General features: G+C 40.8%; 2 protein-coding genes across 2 annotated transcripts; one reads left to right on the top strand and one right to left on the bottom strand.

The window, feature by feature from the left end:
* Positions 1-177: 177 nt before the first annotated feature.
* On the bottom strand, positions 178-13,705 carry sfxn2 (sideroflexin 2). Its single transcript, XM_083932382.1, has 12 exons — positions 13,631-13,705; positions 9,515-9,775; positions 8,325-8,495; positions 8,130-8,228; positions 7,607-7,682; positions 6,973-7,058; positions 4,039-4,099; positions 3,864-3,930; positions 3,728-3,777; positions 2,484-2,533; positions 2,350-2,397; positions 178-918 (listed from the first exon to the last, which is right to left on the bottom strand). Exons 2-12 carry the CDS (start codon positions 9,667-9,669, stop codon positions 819-821), a joined length of 963 nt encoding a protein of 320 aa, XP_083788508.1. The 5' UTR covers positions 9,670-9,775; positions 13,631-13,705; the 3' UTR covers positions 178-818.
* A 1,600-nt stretch (positions 13,706-15,305) lies between these two features.
* Positions 15,306-20,230, top strand: arl3b (ADP ribosylation factor like GTPase 3b). The gene is made up of 6 exons (XM_083932470.1): positions 15,306-15,327; positions 15,853-15,996; positions 17,534-17,650; positions 17,747-17,797; positions 18,915-19,100; positions 19,197-20,230. Exons 1-6 carry the CDS (start codon positions 15,325-15,327, stop codon positions 19,242-19,244), a joined length of 549 nt encoding a protein of 182 aa, XP_083788596.1. The 5' UTR covers positions 15,306-15,324; the 3' UTR covers positions 19,245-20,230.
* Positions 20,231-20,522: the final 292 nt, after the last annotated feature.

The following is a 20,522-nucleotide window of genomic DNA, read 5'->3' as shown; positions in this document are numbered from 1 at the left end:
CGTGAATTGAAAATAGTCGGTGTTTTTATTTAATTTCTTGACAAAATGAACGATCTGATGTAAATAAAACAAAATTAAACAAGCAAACGAAAACAAAACAGAAAAGACAAACAAACATAAAACACTTAACATTCAGAGTGGCTTGAAACGACATAAACAACACAACGGGGCGTTTAGATTCCACATATGTGGGTGGCTTTATTCCAGTTTACACAGAGGATTGTGGCACGAGCTTGAGTTTACACAGCGACGGCGTGATCCAATCGGCTAAACCCGTCAGATGAATCATTCAAACAAGTTGTACATCCACCTCCATCCTGGCAGAAGAGGGCAGTATCCTCCACGTTTAACACACACACACACACACACTGAAGGACCATTTCAGAGTTTTAACCCATGCACATTAATACCTTTCTGGTTTTTGCAGAAAAAGCCGATATTTAAAGAAAACCCAGCAGTAGAAGGCACAGATTGTAAGGAAGCAACAAACAAACAAACAATGGAAACAGCTACAGACGAGTCAGACCATGAAGGACAAAGTGATGAGCTGTTCCTGAGAGGAGATCCTTTGCTTTCTCAACAGGAGTACACAGTGCCCCCTTGGAAAACAGTAAAGATCTGAACCAAAGAAAGAAAAACAGTTTTTAAAAAGTGACATGATTGATCAAAATCATTCCACCGATAAGCACCGATATGACGACGTAGGAAAGGAGCGTTGTCTCCGTGACTAATAACTAGAAAATGAAGACCTATTACATAAACGCATATGTATTCGGTCTTGTGTGGAGAGTAGATGACGCTAGTCTGCCCTCTCGACCTCAGAGGCCTTTGTTGAAGTAGACTTGTCGTACAGCGTCTCCGTATTGAGACACGATGGAGTCTCTCAGCTCGGGCTCCAGCTTCGACACGGCCATGGAGCTGTTACAGACAGGGAGGGAAAGAAGAGAAGAGAAACACGGTTACTTAGTTTGAGTAAACAAGCTAAAGCTGGTTTGTTTGCTTACACCATGGATGGATTACCGAATGGGCCTACAAGGCACTCATAAAATGTTTCTGAATTAAAACAAAATGATCACAAAGAGATGCTAAATGACCATACGTATACACCAAACGACCACATAGAGACAAAAAACAACAACAAAGGCACACAAAGTGATTGAAATAGATGAAAAATAACCACAAAAATAAGCAACATGTCTAAAAATAGATGCAAAACCACCACAAAAAGATGCAAAATGTCTAAAAATAGATGCAAAACCACCACAAAAAGATGCAAAATGTCTAAAAATAGATGCAAAACCACCACAAAAAGAAGCAAGATGACTGAAAATAGATGCAAAACCACCACAAAAAGATGCAAAATGTCTAAAAATAGATGCAAAACCACTACAAAAAATGCAAAATGTCTAAAAATAGATGCAAAACCACCACAAAAAGATGCAAAATGTCTAAAAATAGATGCAAAATCACCACAAAAAGAAGCAAGATGACTGAAAATAGATGCAAAACCCCAACAAAAAGATGCAAAATGTCTAAAAATAGATGCAAAACCACCACAAAAAGATGCAAAATGTCTAAAAATAGATGCAAAACCACCACAAAAAGAAGCAAGATGACTGAAAATAGATGCAAAACCCCAACAAAAAGATGCAAAATGTCTAAAAATAGATGCAAAACCACCACAAAAAGATGCAAAATGTCTAAAAATTGTTGCAAAACGTAAATAACTATTAATGAAATACTATAAATTATTTTCCAAATGGGAATGCGTCATCAAATTGTCTGTTTTTTAAATTTCCAAACCAAACATGCACCCCATCCGCTCCCTTTCTACGTTACTGTCAGTAGATATTAGGAAAACGGTCAGTGGTGCAGGTGCATTGTGGGAAATGTAGGCCGAAGAACATGTGGAATAAGAACAGACGACATCTCTGGTTCGGCTGCATGAACTGAAATTTTTACAGGGTTTGTACAGTTTAAAAAAAAAGAATCAACTTCAAGCATTTTCAAGGTAACGATAACAAAAACTTCCAGACTCTTGAAGCCTTTATTAATCTGGGGTTTTGTCATTTCAAACATAAAAGGGTGTACCCCGCCTCAAGCCTGATGTCAGCTGGGGTCCGCGACAGGGACAAGCAGTTGAAGATGAATGAATGAAAGATTGTGCAAATGAAGGAGCACATTTGAAGCATGTTCTCAAGCTTAAATACGGTTAAAATTAAGCATTTTACAAACTAGACTACGTACAAATCCTGTTTTTAACAGAGTCTGACATCGTAACAGGAGCGAAATGATAAATGGCGTAATATACGGTGTATATGGTGTGGAGGCTGCGTGTGTCATAAATACCATCTCTGAGGGAACAGCGAGCAGGCCGCAGGCACCATGAAGACCAAACTACAGAAGAAGAGACAACAACAGTTATTTGTGCCACAATAAAAAAACACTCCTGAGCTCATTAACGTCTCCGGGACTCTACTTACAACACTCCCACCATCATCACTTGAATTGGTCCGTGGAGATACGTGATTTTCTGTGAACACACACACACACACACGCACACGCGCACACACACACACACACACACACACACACACGGACACGCACACACGACCACGAAGAGATACTTAATGATCGAAAATATAAACAAAACGACCAAAAAGAGATGCTAAATGACTGAAAATAGACCCAAAACAACCAGAAAGGGACAAAAACAACAACAAAGACACAAAATGATTGAAAATAGATGTAAAATGACCACAGAGAGAAACAAAACCACGACATAGAAATGTAAAATGATTAAAAATAGATGCAAAACCATTAAATCGTATAATAATAAATAAAATTATTTTAGGAATAACATTATTAATCATTATTTATACATCAGTTGTAGAAATAAACGCTGAGAAAATAAAAATAAAATGACATGTCGCATGATATTGAGACGTTTGTTTGCATCAACGTTGTGCACAACTAAGATCTACTGGCGTCTAGAAACACCAGCACCTGCAGCACCCGCTCCAGAAACACCAGAACCTGCAGCACCCGCTCCAGAAACACTAGAACCTGCAGCACCCGCTCCAGAAACACTAGAACCTGCAGCACCCGCTCCAGAAACACCAGAACCTGCAGCACCCGCTCCAGAAACACTAGAACCTGCAGCACCCGCTCCAGAAACACTAGAACCTGCAGCACCCGCTCCAGAAACACCAGAACCTGCAGCACCCGCTCCAGAAACACCAGCACCTGCAGCACCCGCTCCAGAAACACTAGTACCTGCAGCACCCGCTCCAGAAACACCAGAACCTGCAGCACCCGCTCCAGAAACACCAGAACCTGCAGCACCCGCTCCAGCAGCCTGATTATGTTCAATGTTCCTCCAACCAACACTGCGTTTGGTGGAAGTGCTTTTAAATATTTTAAATATTTCCTTTATCTTGGAATAAACTCCAGGATCATTGCAAACTGGAATCCCTCAAAAGCCGGATTAAGGACTTTTTGAATACAATTTGCACGTGTACTGTCTCTGCGCAGTGATCTGTTTTATCTGATATGTTTTAATTTGTTGATTTATGATGTTTAGTTGTGTGTTGTTTTGGTTTTAAACGTGAATCTTGTGCGTTATGCTGCGGTCTTGGCCGGGACTCCCTTGGAAAAGAGAGGGTAATAAAAACAAAGAATGACAACATGGACGCTTGTGAAGTGTGAGAGGTAATGAAGGTCTAACCTGCATGAACTTGTATTTTTCCACCCTCTGCATGATGATGGGGAGGATGACTGAGAGAGGAGAAGAAGAAAGGTTAAGAGGACGACCTGAAAGACTCATCGTAACTTTTCTAAAAAGGTGAAACTCCTGTTCTTACTCATTCCTGGTGCAGCCATGGTGATCCGCGAGACGACCACCTGAGTGATGCCTTTTGCAGCTGCTTTCTGCGGAGGCACATAAAAAAAGATTTAAAGAGACGTTATGAAAAAGGACAACTCTTGTTTATCTGTTATAAACTAAACGTAAAGTTAAAGTTTTCCCAGAGTGCCGACCTTAGAGTGGCCCAGTTTGTTGCCATTTTCATCCGTGACGGCGATACCGTTCAGAATTTCCCTGAAAAACAGACGAAATCAAGGTGAAGTGAAACAAAAGTGAAACAGAATTCAAAGCACTGATGACTGCGCTGTTGTAAACAATCTGTAAAAGCACCCTGGGGCTTCAGGGGGAACCATAGGTGTTTAAAACAAAACGAAAAGTGTTCAGCAGAACTTTTCGTTTCAGGGCCCATTTCCTGAGGAGTGCTACAGAGAATAAACACGACAACATGAGAAAGAAAAAAGAATAAAGGTGCTTTCAGACAGCGAGCCGTCGCCCTTGTTGTTTTGACAGTGAAGACAAAAAGGAAACAGGAGCTGGTTTTACTGGATCTGAGTTCCCTGAATGATTCACATCTTCACCATGAGAGAACAAAACCGATCAAAGAGGAGAAATATCAGCTTTTAAAGTCAGATTATCCGGGACAATAAACAAACTTCCCGTTGTTCGTTAGCTAAACTTGCGGTCAGGGACCTGATTTGTTTTTGTGCCTCGGAGCTCATTAAATGCCGGCATGTCAGTCGTGCGTTGCAAAACAACAATGTGAAACTGCAACTTGCAACAAGGAGTCATAGCGTCGAGGATGAAACGGTCCAGAAGTGCTGCACAGGCTCAGCAGAAAATCAGGAATCACTAAAGATCTGGACCATTAAGCAGAATCGATACGAGCACTGGTATGAATACAATTCTCATTAATTCCCATATCTACAGGCTGTATTATCTCATCTCATCTTCAGCCTCTTATCCGGGGTCGGGTTGCGGGGGCAGGAGCTCCAGCAGGGGACCCCAAACTTCCCTTTCCCGGGCCACATTAACCAGCTCTAACTGGGGGATCCTGAGGCGTCCCCAGGCCAGTGTGGAGATCTAATCTCTCCACCTGGTCCTGGGTCTTCCCCGAGGCCTCCTCCCCGCTGGACGTGCCTGGAACACCTCCCTAGGGAGGCGCCCAGGGTTCATCCTTACCAGATGATCCTGAACCACCTCAACTGGCTCCTTTCAACGCAAAGAAGCAGCGGCTCTACTTCGAGTTCCTCACGGATGCTGAACTTCTCCCCCTCTCTCTAAGGGAGACTCCAGCCCCCCTCCTGAGGAAACACATTTCGGCCGCTTGTACCCGTGACCTCGTTCTTTCAGTCATGACAGGCTGTATTAATCATGTGATATTGCGGAACATTTCCTCTATTTTAAAGCAAACACCTGCTTCGTTTAGTGGCGTGATGAGGTCATAGAGGTGGATAGCAGCAGTCTGTGTCGTAGGGGAAATGTCTCATCATCAATATGACACGATTAATTAAAAACATGCTTTGGTGGCACTAGAGGAAAAGACAGGTAGACGTTAAGATTCAGCCTCAATCTATAACACGGTGTTGCACAACCGAATGCAAGTTGTAGTCTCTTCATGCGACATAACAGCAAAGAAAGATGGAGGCAGAGATGCAGAGTCTCTCTGTCTCTGTAGTCTGGTGGTACGACAGCAGGTGGCAGCAGGGTTAACAGACTGTTGCTGGGGCTGGTTTTAAAGCCTTTGGGCTCTCACCTCACAGATAATCACTGACGCTCGGTAGATGCATTAAGAGAGGAGCAAGAGGCTGAGCTTTGTGCAGGAAACAATCAGCTGTTACACAAAGTCAGAGCAGGGAAGTGCTTGTGTATAATTTCTTTTTTTTAAATTGTGGTTCTGAGTAGGGTTGAAAAATTCCCATAGAGAATCTCTGGAAAATCCTTGGGGACAAAGTAATGACTTAGAAACCCACTACAGTTACTGAACTGTGGAAGAGACTGAAGAAGAACGGACCAAGATGAAACCAGAGTGAGAAACTAGTGATGTCCTGTGGGCGCAGATGAGCTGAAGCCATTCAAAGCTGTGGCCTCTGCACTTCCTGTTCATTTTTGAATCCTATAGCCCTAAGAAAACATTGTTGAAATCTTCCCTCCTGACACCGACTCATTGGTTACTTTCTCAGTGTTTTTTCACAAAATAAAGGTTTTTGTTAAAGTGCCTTGCGTATTTTCTTTTAAAAGATTACTTTTTTGCCAGTTTTCAAGCCTTTATTATACAGAACAGACAGGAAATGGGGTGTGAGAGAGGGGGAGACCTGCAGCAAAGGGCCGCAGGTCGGAGTCGCGAACCCGCAGCCGCTGCCTCGAGGACCTTCAGCCTCTTTACAAGGGGCCATTGCTCTGACCACTTCACCACCTGCCGCCCTGTGCCTTGGTTATTTCAAAAAACATGCTACTACAGCAGTGATATACACACAAAATATGGACACTAAAACAGTATTTAAGAATAAATCAAGTATTCATAACTTGGTCTCTAACTTTGATTTCCAGTGAAGTTGGGGAAAATATCTTCTAGCAAAAGTTTGACACTTTGTGCACTGGAGAATATCCATCTATCTATCTATCTATCTATCTATCTGCTGTTCCTCACATGCACATAGCTCACTCACTCTTTACTGCAGGCGTATTGGCGCCACACCCCCTACGTGCACGGTGCATTCCTCCATCACATGCACAGATGAAAACCCTTTGAACCCTGGACTACTGAGGCCACATTTTTGAGCCCAGAGCACAAGACTATTGAAGCCACCCATTTGAGCCCGTGGACTACGACACATTTCCAAAGAAGCTTAACTTCCCATGGAGGGTTTCTGGAAAATGTACCAGAAGTTTAATGCCCCTTAGCCGCCCTCGTGGTGATAGAGGCAGGGTGTTTCCTGTTTGACGGGACTCTCTCACACTGCCTCAAACTGACTGTGACAAGTCCGACTGCATTGGCCACCGTCAGGTTGAGTCCGTCTTAAAAACACTTTGAGTTCAGCGCACCTCGCCCTTAAAGTCTGCACAATACAACACAGATGTTTCTCACACGGTAACACAACAGGACTCACTGTTGCCTCATCATAGGAATGTTAACGCAGTTGGCTGCTGCGACCGCTGCAAAGGGGACCCAGCGAGCCACGAGGGGAGGAGCTTTCTGTGGGACAGGGAAGACAAAAAACACGACGACGACAGGTGTTAGGACTGTCAGCTTTACTTCACATAGTACAGAAACATTAAACCGGAGAGGTGATGACATGAAGAGTCTAAGAACACATCACACAAGAAATTCAGGAGAGCTCCAGAAGTTTCCTACTCTGTTCAAAGCTGTAGGCGGCGTTAAAGAGGAGGAGAGATGTTCTGATGACTGTAATCTTCAAAAGAATAAAGGATTTTTGAGATATGGTCGTGCCTGTCTGTGCAGAAACCCCCGTCCTCACAAACAGACACTTAGTCTGTCATAAATCGCTTTATATCACCTTACAAATACATGGCGACAGTCCGCAGGTGGAACAGACAAGTCACTTTGAATAGAGAAGGATATCTTCGCTTAAATACAACAGGTAAAATGTAATATTTGCATATTTTTAAATGCTTGTGCACTCCTCCTGTTTACTAACCGTCTGACTGATTCATTGTTTCAAAGTATCCAGAAGATTTTTGATAAATAAAGCAAGAAGTGTGTGTGTGTGTGTGTGTTCGTACCTTTGTGTAGAGGTTGAGTCCGACGGCTGTTGCTAACGCTGTGCTGGTCGCTGTGAAGTAGGCCACTCCAATCTGCCTGAGAGAGACAAAAAAAGTATTTTTGCCCGCTTCATCGACCTGAACAACAACGCTGACGCATGCACGAAAGAGGATATGACGACACTGACAGGCGACCACATGTAATGGAGCGTTACCTTGAATAAAATGACAGGAAACGCGAGATAACGTAAAAAAACAACTCAATAACATATATATATATAACAAAAGATCGAGTCGTTTTTAGACATTTATCTGTGGAAACATACGATACCTTTAGATTCAGACTTGTTGGAAGACTTGTGGACATGTTATAGACGCGACCTAGTAAGATTTCTGATTTTGTTTTTTATGTAAAAAGTGACTGAGGAACTTATTCAGACGTGACACTGCAACGCGTTTACATCACGAGGTCTGAAAGAGGCTCGAGACAAATCCCAGCATCCTTTAAAAACACGTCCACTGAAAGCTTAGAGTGAATTCTTACTTGGGAGTGATGGGGGAGGCAGCGTTACGGTTTGTGTAGTTGACCAGCGCGTTGAAGGACTGATTCACCCACTGCCAGAACACCACAGCAGGAACTGTCCTAGAAAACACACAGTTATGAAACCTCTAAAGCCTTTTTCCTCTGTGAAACTGCGGCGTGTGTGGGGGGAAGCAGCTCGTCTCCGTTTGCTCTTACCTGTAGAACTGCAGCATGAAGCCGGTGATGGCCATGCCTCCAGGGACCTGGAAGGACATGCGGCCGATGAGGTTCATGCGGTCTCCGGTGTCGGGGTGGAAGGCCGAGTCGTACAGCTTCTTAGCGTAGTGGAGCTGCTCCTCCGTGGTGCCGGGGGGGACGGACCCGGCCCTGCGGAGCACCAAAAACACACCAACGCGTTTTTCATACTGTCAAGGCTGTGCAGAGACGCTCTTGCATTTCTCATGTTGAAACTTGCAGATGAAAGTCATGCAGACCCCGGGGTGTGGGGCAAAATATCAAAAGGGAAAATCCACCCAAACGTGGATTTCACACACTGTGGGCTTCATCTATAGCTCTGTCTGATTTATTACACTGATTTAGGGGCCGATTTTGAGTTTTTAAGACCGATACCGATTTGAGAGGGGAAAATAAGCAGATTACAGATGTGAAAACAGATCTTTTCTAAGTGGATTTTGCACCGATATGACTCCGCAAACTGTACTCAGAAGGCTGCTTCCCTAACAAATAACTTTATTAAAGAATAATTAGTATTATTACACTTTATACAACGTATTATTGTCAACCGTTTCTAAATAAACACTGAAAAATTAAAGAATAAATTCAAATAAAATGAATAGTTCAATAAACATGTTCAGTGTCGGTCAATTTCTCAACATTTAAATAGAAAATAAATTTAAAAAACACACAAGAAATAGTTAAATAGCTTTGTAAGTTCAGCATCAGTCAGCTGGTAAACATTTATATTAATTAAAATAAAATAAAAAGCTATAAGATACTATTTAAAAATCATCCCAGGCATCATTTTCTGTACTATATATTCTGTAAAAAAGGTTTCACATCATAAAACATATGCTGATACTGATATATATATAGATATAATATATATATATATATAAGTCTGTGATAGGCCAATAATATCAGGCCTTCTCCAACTTGATTAAAGCGTATTTAATATCTTTAAAATGTCAATAACTCCGTGTTTTGCACTAAGTATAAAAAAAGCCTCACCTGAGAAGCTCATAATGAGGTGCATAACATATCCATAAACAAAGATATTGACTTTAATGTCCAAAATAACAGCAACGGCACAACATATATATAATATTTTGAGTTGTTTTGGGGATCGTCATATTGTCAGTGACAGCCTCCCTCGTGCATCTTCTTACCTGCAGCTTTCTACTAAAGCTTTGGCCTCATCCAAGCGGGAGTCGGGTAAGAGCGCCGTCCGCCAGTCTGTGATGTTGAAGAAGTGTTTCAGTCGGCCCATGAACGTGGACTGATCCCATCGCGGCGCGTCGATGTCGAAGGAGCTCAGAGCCATTGCGGTTGTGAAAAAGCGCTCCCAACTTTATGCATTAAAAAGTCCAGAGTCTGTGGACGACCTCCGTTTACTCTGCAGGAGGTCACGCAGCAGCTGCAGCCGAGACCTGCAGAGAAGGACGGAGAGAACAGTATGGAATAAAGAAATATGAGCAGGAAAGTACAAAGCTGTGACGACTGATTTACAGTTAATGAATGAATTAAATGTGTCTGTTTATTACAACCTGGTGGGTGTTTGTTGTGGAACCAGACAGACCTGGTTTAAGTCGATGTAACATTAACAGACTTTTAGCTCAGTGGGTCAAAGGGTGTGTGTGTGTGTGTGTGTGTGTGTGTGTGTGTGTGTGTGTGTGTGTGTGTGTGTGTGTGTGTGTGTGTGTGTGTGTGTGTGTGTGTGTGTGTGTGTGTGTGTGTGTGTGTGTGTGTGTGTGTGTATTTACTGCTTAGTAAATTGCGCATATTGACCTGCTGCTATCAATTGTTTTTGCATTACTATGCCACCATCTGCACTTTATCATTATTACTTTTTATTATTATTATTATTATTACTACTATTGTATTGTTTTGTTGTTACTATAGCAGTTAGATCTTTTATGTTGTGTCACTAACCATTGTGTCTTGTCTTTGTCTTGTCTAGTCTACGCATGGGAGAGTGAGAAACGAAATTTTGATTCCTTATATCACTTCTTCATGTGAAGAATTGACAATAAAGCTGATTGTGACTTTGACGATTGGATAAAAAATTAATTGTCGACTTGTTTTTTGAGAATCCAGGTATTTTTCCAGCAAAAAGACAAACTTTTGCTGGTTTCAGCTTCTCAAATGTGAAGATTTGCTGCGTTCGTTCATCTTATATGACAGTTAACAAAGTTTAGTTAAGTTTTAGAGCGTTAGTTGTTCAAAGCTAGAGCTGCAAAGAACATTTTATTAATCAATTTGACAACTATTTCGATAATCCATTAATAAGTCGTCAAAATTCTCTGATTCTTCTTAAATAAGAATATTTCCACTCTTCTGACAGTAAAGTGAATATCTTTGAGTTGTGGACAAAACAAGACGTGTGAGGACGTCGTCTTGAGCTTTTCTGATATTTTATAGACCAAACAACGAATCGCTTAACCAGGAAAATAATTAACTATGAAAATATTTGTTATTTGCAGCCCTAGTCTAAACAAAAGAAGCATTTTAAAAGGGTTTGTACACCATTTTCAAGCACTTTCAAGCTCCGTTTTCAAGCTTTCCAGCACTTTACAGTTGTGGTAAATTCCATATTTACATTATACCTTTTTTTAAATCACGTTAAAGGCGATGGTATCATTTAATATTTAATTTATACTATTTAAATGTATATTCTATAGCCATTTGTTGTGAAAGAAATTTGAATACAACGTCTTATCCTCGTACTTTATGCTAAATTTAAGCACTTTTGTGTGTATGTATTTGTTATTTGTTGTCATGAAAATGCCTATTTATTACATTGTACACACAATGTAGATTCAATTCACAGTTAATACATTTACATGAATGTTAAGGAGCAGATAAGAAGAATACAATTCAAAAACAACACTAAAATTCCAGCATTTAAAGGATTTCCAGCCCCCGTATGAACCCTGTTTCAAAGACGTCTCTTCTGGCTCTATGAGAGTCTTTTTTCCACCTTTTTAAGCGTTTTATCGCCTAAATCATTAATGGGGAAAACAACCATTAGATCAAAACAATAAAGAAAACCCTTGAGTTCAAACCCAACTCAACCCTGAACGAACCCAAACTCTTGTTTCGCCCTTAAAAACTTCTCAAGGGCCAAACTTCCCAGAAATCATCGACCGCCTCCTGGTAAATGGTTCCACGGGCCGTCGTTCTGCGTCCTGTTACGCAACCGGAGGAACCAGAACCTGCTGACTGCAGCTCCAAATATCCAAACGTCCCACTGTGCGTCCTCACACTTACATTAGTAATTATTTACTGTAGGTTTTTTGGAGTGAAACCTTTGCTACGTGGTTTAATCTTTTGTAAATAAAGGGCAAATGAGGAGAGGAGCATCAGTCCGGCAGGAACTGGATGGATTCTGCAGCTGTTTGTTTAGAAAGAAGGGGACGGGCCTGCAGGACCTCACGGGGACTAAACATGAGAGCCAACGTGGCCCTAAATACTAGATTAATACACCATATATATACACACACAACATATATAATACTGTTTATATACTGTCACATTTTAAAATATCTGTTTGCACTTTACATGGAAGTGTTATTTATTTCTTTATGCTGCTAATGTACGCTTTATTTGTTCATAAATAATATTAAGTGAATTTAAATCTGTGTTCATTTGTTACCTTTATTAAACAGGGATAAACGTTTATGTGGAGCCTGATGCCTTCACTCATGTGGTTTACGCTTCACACGCTCAGCCTGGGTATCTGATGGATCAGTGCAGCTCTAATATAAACATTTGACTAATATAGATGTAAATATAAGTATACAGAGGTGTCAAGTAACAACGTATAAATACTTGGGTATCTATACTTTACTGGAATAATTATTTTTCAGAAGACTTTTACTTCTACTCGTTTAATTTTCACGCAATTATCTGTACTTTTTACTCCCTATATTCAAAAAAAGACCCTCGTCACTAGGGATGGGTACTGAAACCCGGTTCTGAATTGGTTCTAAATACAATATAAGTGCGGCTTTATTTCACCAGAATTAACGCAAATAGTAATGCTAATAAGTGCAACAAAGGTTTTGCACGTAAAAGGGACACGAGCAGCCTCTCAAAACGTGTAAAAATGCAAAATATTCATATATATATATATCAGTGCATCTCGAGAAAATATAAACATTTGACTAATATAGATATAAATATACAGAGGTGTCAAGTAACAAAGTACAAATACTTGGGTATCTATACTTTACTGTATATACATATATATAGAGAGTTAGACATGGGTGTTGATTTGTTGATATTTCTTCAAACTTCTCTGATGACTTGGCTTTCAAAAATGTTTGTTTAGTTTGTTTGTTTAGTAAATTGTAAGGTACAAGAAAATAAAGCAGTCGCTCTTTCAGTTCTCAGTTTTTACACGTTTTCCTTTTCTATAAATATATTTTTTTATTTTCTTTTATTATTTTTTTTCTCTAAAAAGAACAAGTTCAACATTAACATTTTAATAGACCATAATAGTGAATATGGCCTTTAGACAAATGTTTTTAGGGAGGTGGGCAAAGCTCTGTCTGCATTTGTCCTTAAAGACATTTTTCCCCCTCACATTACTTTGACTTTTAAACTTTAAAGTAGTTTTGAAACCAGTACTTTTGCACTTTTACTTGAGTAAAAAAGCTTGAGTTGATACTGCTACAGAAGTAGTTTAAACCCTAGTATCTATACTCCTACTTGAGTAATGGATTTAAACACTTTTGACACTTCTGCAAGCATATATATAAATAAATATAAATAAAAACAGAACAATGCAATTGTAAACACGACAATATTGCAATGATGAATAGATCATAGGATAATAGTTGCAGCCATACATGCAGGGGAAGTAGAGTTAAGCATGAGCAGCTGTTAGTGTTAGTGTTAGTGTTAGTTTAGTTCAGTTCAGTTCAGTTCAGGAGTCTGGAGAAACTGGATCCACAGGCCTGATCACAGCCAGCACGTGAACACATCTGGATCACTGTCGAGTTAACACAATGCACGAGCTCAGCAGCGGTGTTGATGCATTGAATGGGTTTAATTCTACACTTAACAGATATAAACGCACTGTGCACACACATATGTTTGGTCTGGTGTTCAGTAAACCGAGCAAACCGCTGTGGGAGAGTTGAAACGCGTCAGTGGGAACTCAGAGTGATGCAACTCTGACTGGAGTGACCAGCTGACGTCTGCAGAGCAACAAACAAACACACACACACACACACGACACGCGAGCTGCACTTTTTACAGACGGAAAACAGAAAACACACCTTTGTGGGATTCCTCCTCCTCGACCAGCCAACACGGCGACCTGTCAGGTAGTCAAATGTGCTCGTGTGGCATAGTAAAGACGTGTGCACGTGGCATGACGTCCTCCAATCACAGGCTGGGGCAGCGCCCTACGTCATAAACCGGCAAAAAAAACGAAAACCGGACGCTTTATTTAAAAATGACATATTTTTAATAATCATTTTTTGGGGTATTGTGTATAACTCTGGAACATGTAAGAAACATAATGTGTCAATAAAAAATAATTTAATAAAATAAAAAAATGATTTAAAAAAAAATAAAAAACATGTATTATTATTTTACTGACTTAAATGAAAACACAGTAGAGACGCCGTCAATATACGTTTATTGGCAATAATTGTCCACACAATCAAAAATGTGACACTACTCTTTTAGCCTAACAGTTTAAACATTTAACCGTTAGCAAGCGTTAGCAAGCAGCTAACCGAACTTGTCCTCCATCTTTGTTTGGGGCGTGTGCTTGAGTTTTGTGCGTGACTTTGCGTAACTGTGCGTCGGACGTCACCCCTTAGTAACCACCTGGTAACCACCCTCGGCGGCTTAGGAACAACGGTCAGATGACTATACACAACAAAAGTGCATATACAGAAGCCTGTATTGACTTAATATCTGTGACATATAATATATATATGTATAATAATATAATATAATATATATAATCATATAATATTATAAATGTGACAGCCTTGTTCGCCCTTTGTAAATGTGTTTAAGTGCCTTCTAGGAGCCATTAGATAAATAATATAAGAAATATAGAAATTAAAAATAATACGTAAATAGATTAAATAAATAAATAGGTCTGATAAAATAAATAAATTATAAAAAGGAAATAAAAATAAATAAATTAAAATAACATATATATATGTATAAATATATAGGGAAAGTTATAATGGCAGAAAAGTTCACTAAATATAATTTGAATAACATTTAATAACTGACTTTTTTGTTGGATTCAACAAATGATAAGATTGAAAAATATATTTCTAATTAAATTAAAAATAATCAGAATCAGAATCAACTTTATTACCAGGAATTTGACCTGGTAATTTTGTGCATAGCAGATACAAATATACACAGAAAGAATACACATAATTTAGCAAGAACAACTAAATAAAAAGAAGACAGTAAAATATTATAGATATAGAATATAAAATATAAAGTAAAATGTGCATTTGTGCAAGGGATGGCGTTAATGAGTAAGTGGTCGTTAATATATAATATAATGGGAACGAAGGGGTTGCCTTGGGCTTACTGACTTTATGTATATGGAATTTACCTAGTAATATAAAGAGATGAATTATGTTTAATGTATTATTGTGAGAGAAGGAGCCAAAAATAATATTTTTTCTCATCAAAGTGATATAAAATAAATGGATACTCTCTATTTTTTTACAGAAGTAATATTTGTCAGAAGATAAAAAATATATGTATGATTTAGTAGGATAGATGTTATGTAATAGCTCGAGATTTAATTATATAATTTTGTTAGAAATTAAAAATGTAAATGAGACAAACCAAGTTCTACTCCAGTTTATCAGTGAAGAGGGCGTAACTTTGCGTAACTGCGTCACTCTGCGTAACTTGCGTCACTGTGCGTCTGACGTCAGCCCCCTTAGTAACCCTCAGCGGCGTCTCCAAGAGAGAAGGCAACAAGATGGTGAGTTGTATTTTATCGTGATAATTAGCTGTTAACCGATGACACCAAGTATAATTTGAACATATTCACATCGAGTAGCGTCCACTTTAATATATTTGAAGGTTTTAATGTCTGCCGCTTTCCGCAACTCACCGAGAAAAACATTTAAGTGCAAAAAAAGCTGCTCCGTTCAGTCATCAGTGGAGATTAGCTTCGCTCGGTAGCTACGTTTAGCTCCTATATGCGTGCCCTGCATAGAAACTAGCCCGCAACAAGGCACAATAACACTAAAGAGGATGCCGTGATTAGCTACTTACGCGACCCGTTAGTGTCCTCATGTGTTAGTACGGTTAACAGAGTGTTTGCACGTCTTTAAAAAGCCACAATGGGGACAAGAATCCCCTTGGACGGCCTGTAAGTGGAGGGGAGTCCGGGTGGATGGATGGAAGAAAAGATGCTTTTCTACAATGGTGGTTAGCTGCAGCAGGGGAGAGCTCCCCCCTGGAAAAGTAACGTGACATGGCTCTTGTTTGCTGATTGTTGCAGGGATTGCTGTCCATCCTGCGTAAGCTAAAGAGCACACCAGACCAGGAGGTCAGGATACTGTTGCTGGGTCTGGACAACGGCGGGAAGACCACCCTGCTCAAACAGCTGGCCTCTGAGGACATCAGCCACATCACCCCCACACAGGTATGGAGGGAGGTTTCATGCATGCACCACCTTTTATTGGAGCAAACTCATTTGTCAAGTCTAGGTAGGAATTGTGTTTTTTCATCCAGATCAATGTGGAAAAAAGCAGTGAAATCCCTCTTTTTGTGCTATTTTACTAGAGATGCTCAGATACCATTTTCTTCCCTCCTGATTCCGATACTCGTGCTGTGGGTATCGGCCGATATCAAGTACCAATACCGATCCCAGTCAACTTACTACGCCTACATGACTGACTGTAACCTGACTCCGGTTAAACCCTTTTTACAACATGAATGACTACAGCAAGTGGAAGCCATTTATTTTTAAATTGAACAGTAGTGCAACAGCAACTTAACTAAATAAATATAGGAATACTCTTTTTTTTTAATTAAAGTGCATCCACAAAAGTGCAGTATTTAACAACAGTGCAACACCAACCTATAAAGTAAATCAAAAGAGCAGCAGCTACACAGTAAACAAAAAATACTTTAAAACAAGTCAACCCAGGACAATCAACTCCAAAATGTTGTCGGTTATCTTTGTTTCTTTTTGGACGTCTTCGGGGGATTTATCTTGCAGTTTGATTCGCATGACGCGTCTTTAAATGTTTGATTAAGTTGCTGGTGTTGAAATTTGCACCACTCCTGCCACCCCTTGAAATTGAGTCTTTGCGTATGTTGCAGCCGCCGTCTTACTGGTGGGAACATCCACTGTGAAATTCTGCTAAACCGCCAACATGATGCGCTAACGTTGGCTCCTTTTAACAGGTGTCAGGTGATCAGTTCTTCTTCGCCCCTCTAAAACAGCAGTGAAGAAGAACTGTGTCAGAGCTAACGGAGCTAACTATTAAATAGATTTCTATTTCTAATAAAGTATGTGGTATCGGATCGATGCCTGGACTCCAATACTCGCCGATAACGATGCCAGCATTTTTGCCTCTGATACTACATCGAATCAGAACAACTCTCATTTCTAAAAATAGAATAAAGGTTTCCCAAATCTGAAACTGTGTTTACAGACTCTCTTCAATAATCTAGTCCAGATTTGACAAGTTTTAGTAAAGTGTTTTTTATTTTTGACCTGGTCCAGTGTGGTCAAGATGTGAAACAAGCAGTGAAATCTAACTCTTTTGCGTTTTCACAAATCTAATAAAGGTCTCACTATCTTTAAAGTGGGTTCCCGGCGGCTTTAAGGCTTTACCTAAGATGTCTTAACATGCTTTCACAACAGTAAGAGGTGCAAGGAATGTTCTCACCTGGCATTAACATCCGACCTGAACGTTCAGATAACAAGTGGACAGTTCTCAGTACATCTGTTGACACCTGGCAGCAGAGTGTGGCTCCACCTGTGTCTTCAGTGAACACCTGTGATCTCATTTCACTTCCCTGCTCTGTGTGCAGAAAGTTACATTTCCCGTAACCGCCAAATCAAAAGCGGACTTCGGCTTCGATACAACATGGCTGTGTGAATTTTTGACGAGGAATTCCATCTGCTTCCCGTTTCTGACCCTTAGTTACGTTTTGTGTCCTCTCTCCAGGGATTCAACATCAAGAGCGTCCAGTCTCAGGGTTTTAAACTGAATGTTTGGGACATTGGAGGCCAGAGGAAGATCAGGCCGTACTGGAGAAACTACTTTGAAAACACAGATGTGCTGGTGAGTGGAGCTTCATGCACCATTTGAAGTCGCCGTTATGAGGGCACTGAGGGCCCGCTGCACATGCTAACAAGAAAAACTTCAATTTTGTTTCAGATCTATGTCATTGACAGCGCTGACAGGAAGAGATTTGAGGAAACGGGTCAGGTATGTACAATAAGGGATGTTTTGTGCCACCCTTACTGTGTGTGCTACAAAACTGTCGGGCTTCATTATCTGTTCATCTGAGGATCGTTTTTTCTAATTGTTTTTGTCGACACACTCTCACAAAATCTTGAACATTTGATTGAACATGAAACATTAATTCTTTCCATTTAATATTTTCTCTCAGAAGGCAAAAAAACAACAACATTTTCACTTGTCACCTTTTTTTTCTACACATTTTTCGTTGTTGCAGAATAATTTTCAGTCCCTTAACAAATTGTTTCAGATTCAAAATACTGTTGTACCTTTTTTAAAATCTTGGAAGTCAAATGCGAGACTTTCAGGTCTTGCATTGCCGACAGGTAAGTGAGATGGATCGAACCTTTTCTCTTAAAGGCTGTGTAATTGTTTTTTTTATATTGTTTTAATTGCATAGCTGAGACCAAGTACTTTCGGTGCAGATGCCTTATAATTCAATTTTCAAGTTTTATGGTTATTGTCGCCGCCTTTGTGTCTTTAATGTTCTGTGTTATGGTTCATCTGAACATGTAAACACCAGGCATTTGTTTTGGCCCTTTAGTCAAGTATCACAGGAGTCAAGTCTTCATTTCTGTGACCCAGGCTGCATTCACGCAGCCTCCGGCAGCTCTGGGGAGTTGCCACAGGGTTGTCAGGTGGTGGGAATGTCCCCTCGGGCCCTGTTGTGTTCTTTAACCCCTTAATATAGCACAAGAAGACTTTATATCTCACAATTAGGCGATTGTTTTCTGTCAGGTCATTGTTATGATCTCTGCTTATCCTACTGCGCTTGAAGGCAGCGTCATTTCACAGGGAAATCAAAGACTGAGCTTTGTTGTTGCAGGAAGCAATCAGCTGTTACACAAACTCCCGGCTTGTGTTTAGTGTTTTTATCCTTAAAGTTTTTTTTACTTTCTTTTGACAGTGATGGATGTGGGATGTTTACTGTTGACTGTATGGGACTCAAACCGCCTCAAGCGGACCTTGACAAGTCTGATCGTATTGGCGCGGCAGCGTGACGTCTGCCCGCTGTTTTTTTGGGGGGGGGTTTTCGGCGACTCCTTCTGTGACAGTATAATAAACAGGTGTTTGTGTGTTGCAGGAGCTGGCCGAGTTGTTGGATGAAGAGAAGTTGAGTGGCGTCCCTGTGCTGATCTTTGCAAACAAGCAGGACCTCCTGACAGCCGCCCCGGCCTCCGAGATCGCAGAGGGTCTGAATCTGCACACCATCCGGGACCGCATGTGGCAGATCCAGTCCTGCTCCGCCCTCACCGGCGAGGGGATTCAGGTGAGCGCACAAGCTTTTCTTTTCCTTTTTTTACATTTGTTTTTCCATTATTCTTCCTCTCATCACGCCGTTTCTCTTCTCTTACTTCACTTTCAGGAGGGCATGAATTGGGTCTGCAAGAGCGTCAACTCCAAGAAAAAATAGCTTCGCTTTCAGTCTACTGCTACTCAGGAGGAACAGCAGCTCACACACACACACACACACACACACACGCACACACACACACCGTACCCTCCTGAGCCTTAGTACGATGGGATGTACCTGTGAATGTAAACACACTACTAATCCAACATGGACCTGAAGTTTTTAACCCCCCTGCATTCCTGTATCGCTGATGTTTACTAATCTCAACACTTCGTCCTGCGTTGGCCTCCACAAAAAGGTGGGCGGCTTTGTGCTTCAAAGGGAACCCATGCCAGGAATTCAACCTCCTCCACCCCAGACTACCCACGTCACCACCACAGTCCCAGCCAATCCCTGCCACCATCCCCAGCCCGTCACAACCTCAAACATTCCCATTAAACTGCTGTCTTTCATTGGAATTCCAGCTTTAAACTCTTTCACACACATCGTCCTGGAAACCAGCCCCCGCTCTTTCCCCTCCCACCTGCGTCTCCATCCCTTCCTCCATCTTATTCCTACAGGTTGATATGCGTTTGTTTTTTTTATCATTCCACGATGGCTGTACGCTCTTTTTTCCTGCTATGGCTCTGTTTGAAGTGAGGTCTATTTTTGTAATTGTTTTATTTATGGTGAAGTAGAGCGTAGAGTGCTTTCAAAGAACAACCGGGTGTGACGTGTGTGTGTTTTTAAAGGATGTTGGAGAAACGGTTCCAGCTCTCCCCACTAAAGAATACTGTACATGTTAATATGTATAAAAAAAAAATTATTAAATGGTTAAACTACATTTTGGATCAAGTGTAAATAGCTCTGCGGTCGTATGTTACGTTATGCACATGTTATAGAGTATGTGTTACCCTGCTGTACTTTGTAGTCTATAATGTTTGCATATCTAATACGTGCAGATTTTTAACAGAGGTACACGTACTGTACGTCCCAATGCATCTCGTTGTGCGCTTTGGGTTTGTGAGGGAATTCACTCTTCTGGCGTTTCCTTTTGATATTCTTGAATGTAACCTGTCCAGAATTGAAGGTACTGTATGTGAATAAAAAGACGAGACATTCTGAAACGAGTCTTTAACCGCTGAGTTCGTTTGCTGCTTCCACTCTGATCTCGCCAGGCTCTTGTGGTCGCACACCAGCAGCAGGTGGAGTCAGCTGTTCATGGCGGCGTTACAGCCCGTGTGGAGAGGCCTCTGTTGGCGACAGCAGCCGGGGGGAGAGAGCAGCGGCTGAATAGAGCATTGAATTCTGCATTAAAACCTTCTAAGAGAAGTGTTTTACAGGTGCAGGTGTAGACTT

This window comes from Echiichthys vipera, assembly GCF_963691815.1.
Source record: "Echiichthys vipera genome assembly, chromosome: 18".
NCBI lineage: Eukaryota > Metazoa > Chordata > Actinopteri > Perciformes > Trachinidae > Echiichthys > Echiichthys vipera.
Note: the sequence above shows the minus strand (reverse complement) of the source record. Positions and strands in the feature narration are given on the sequence as shown.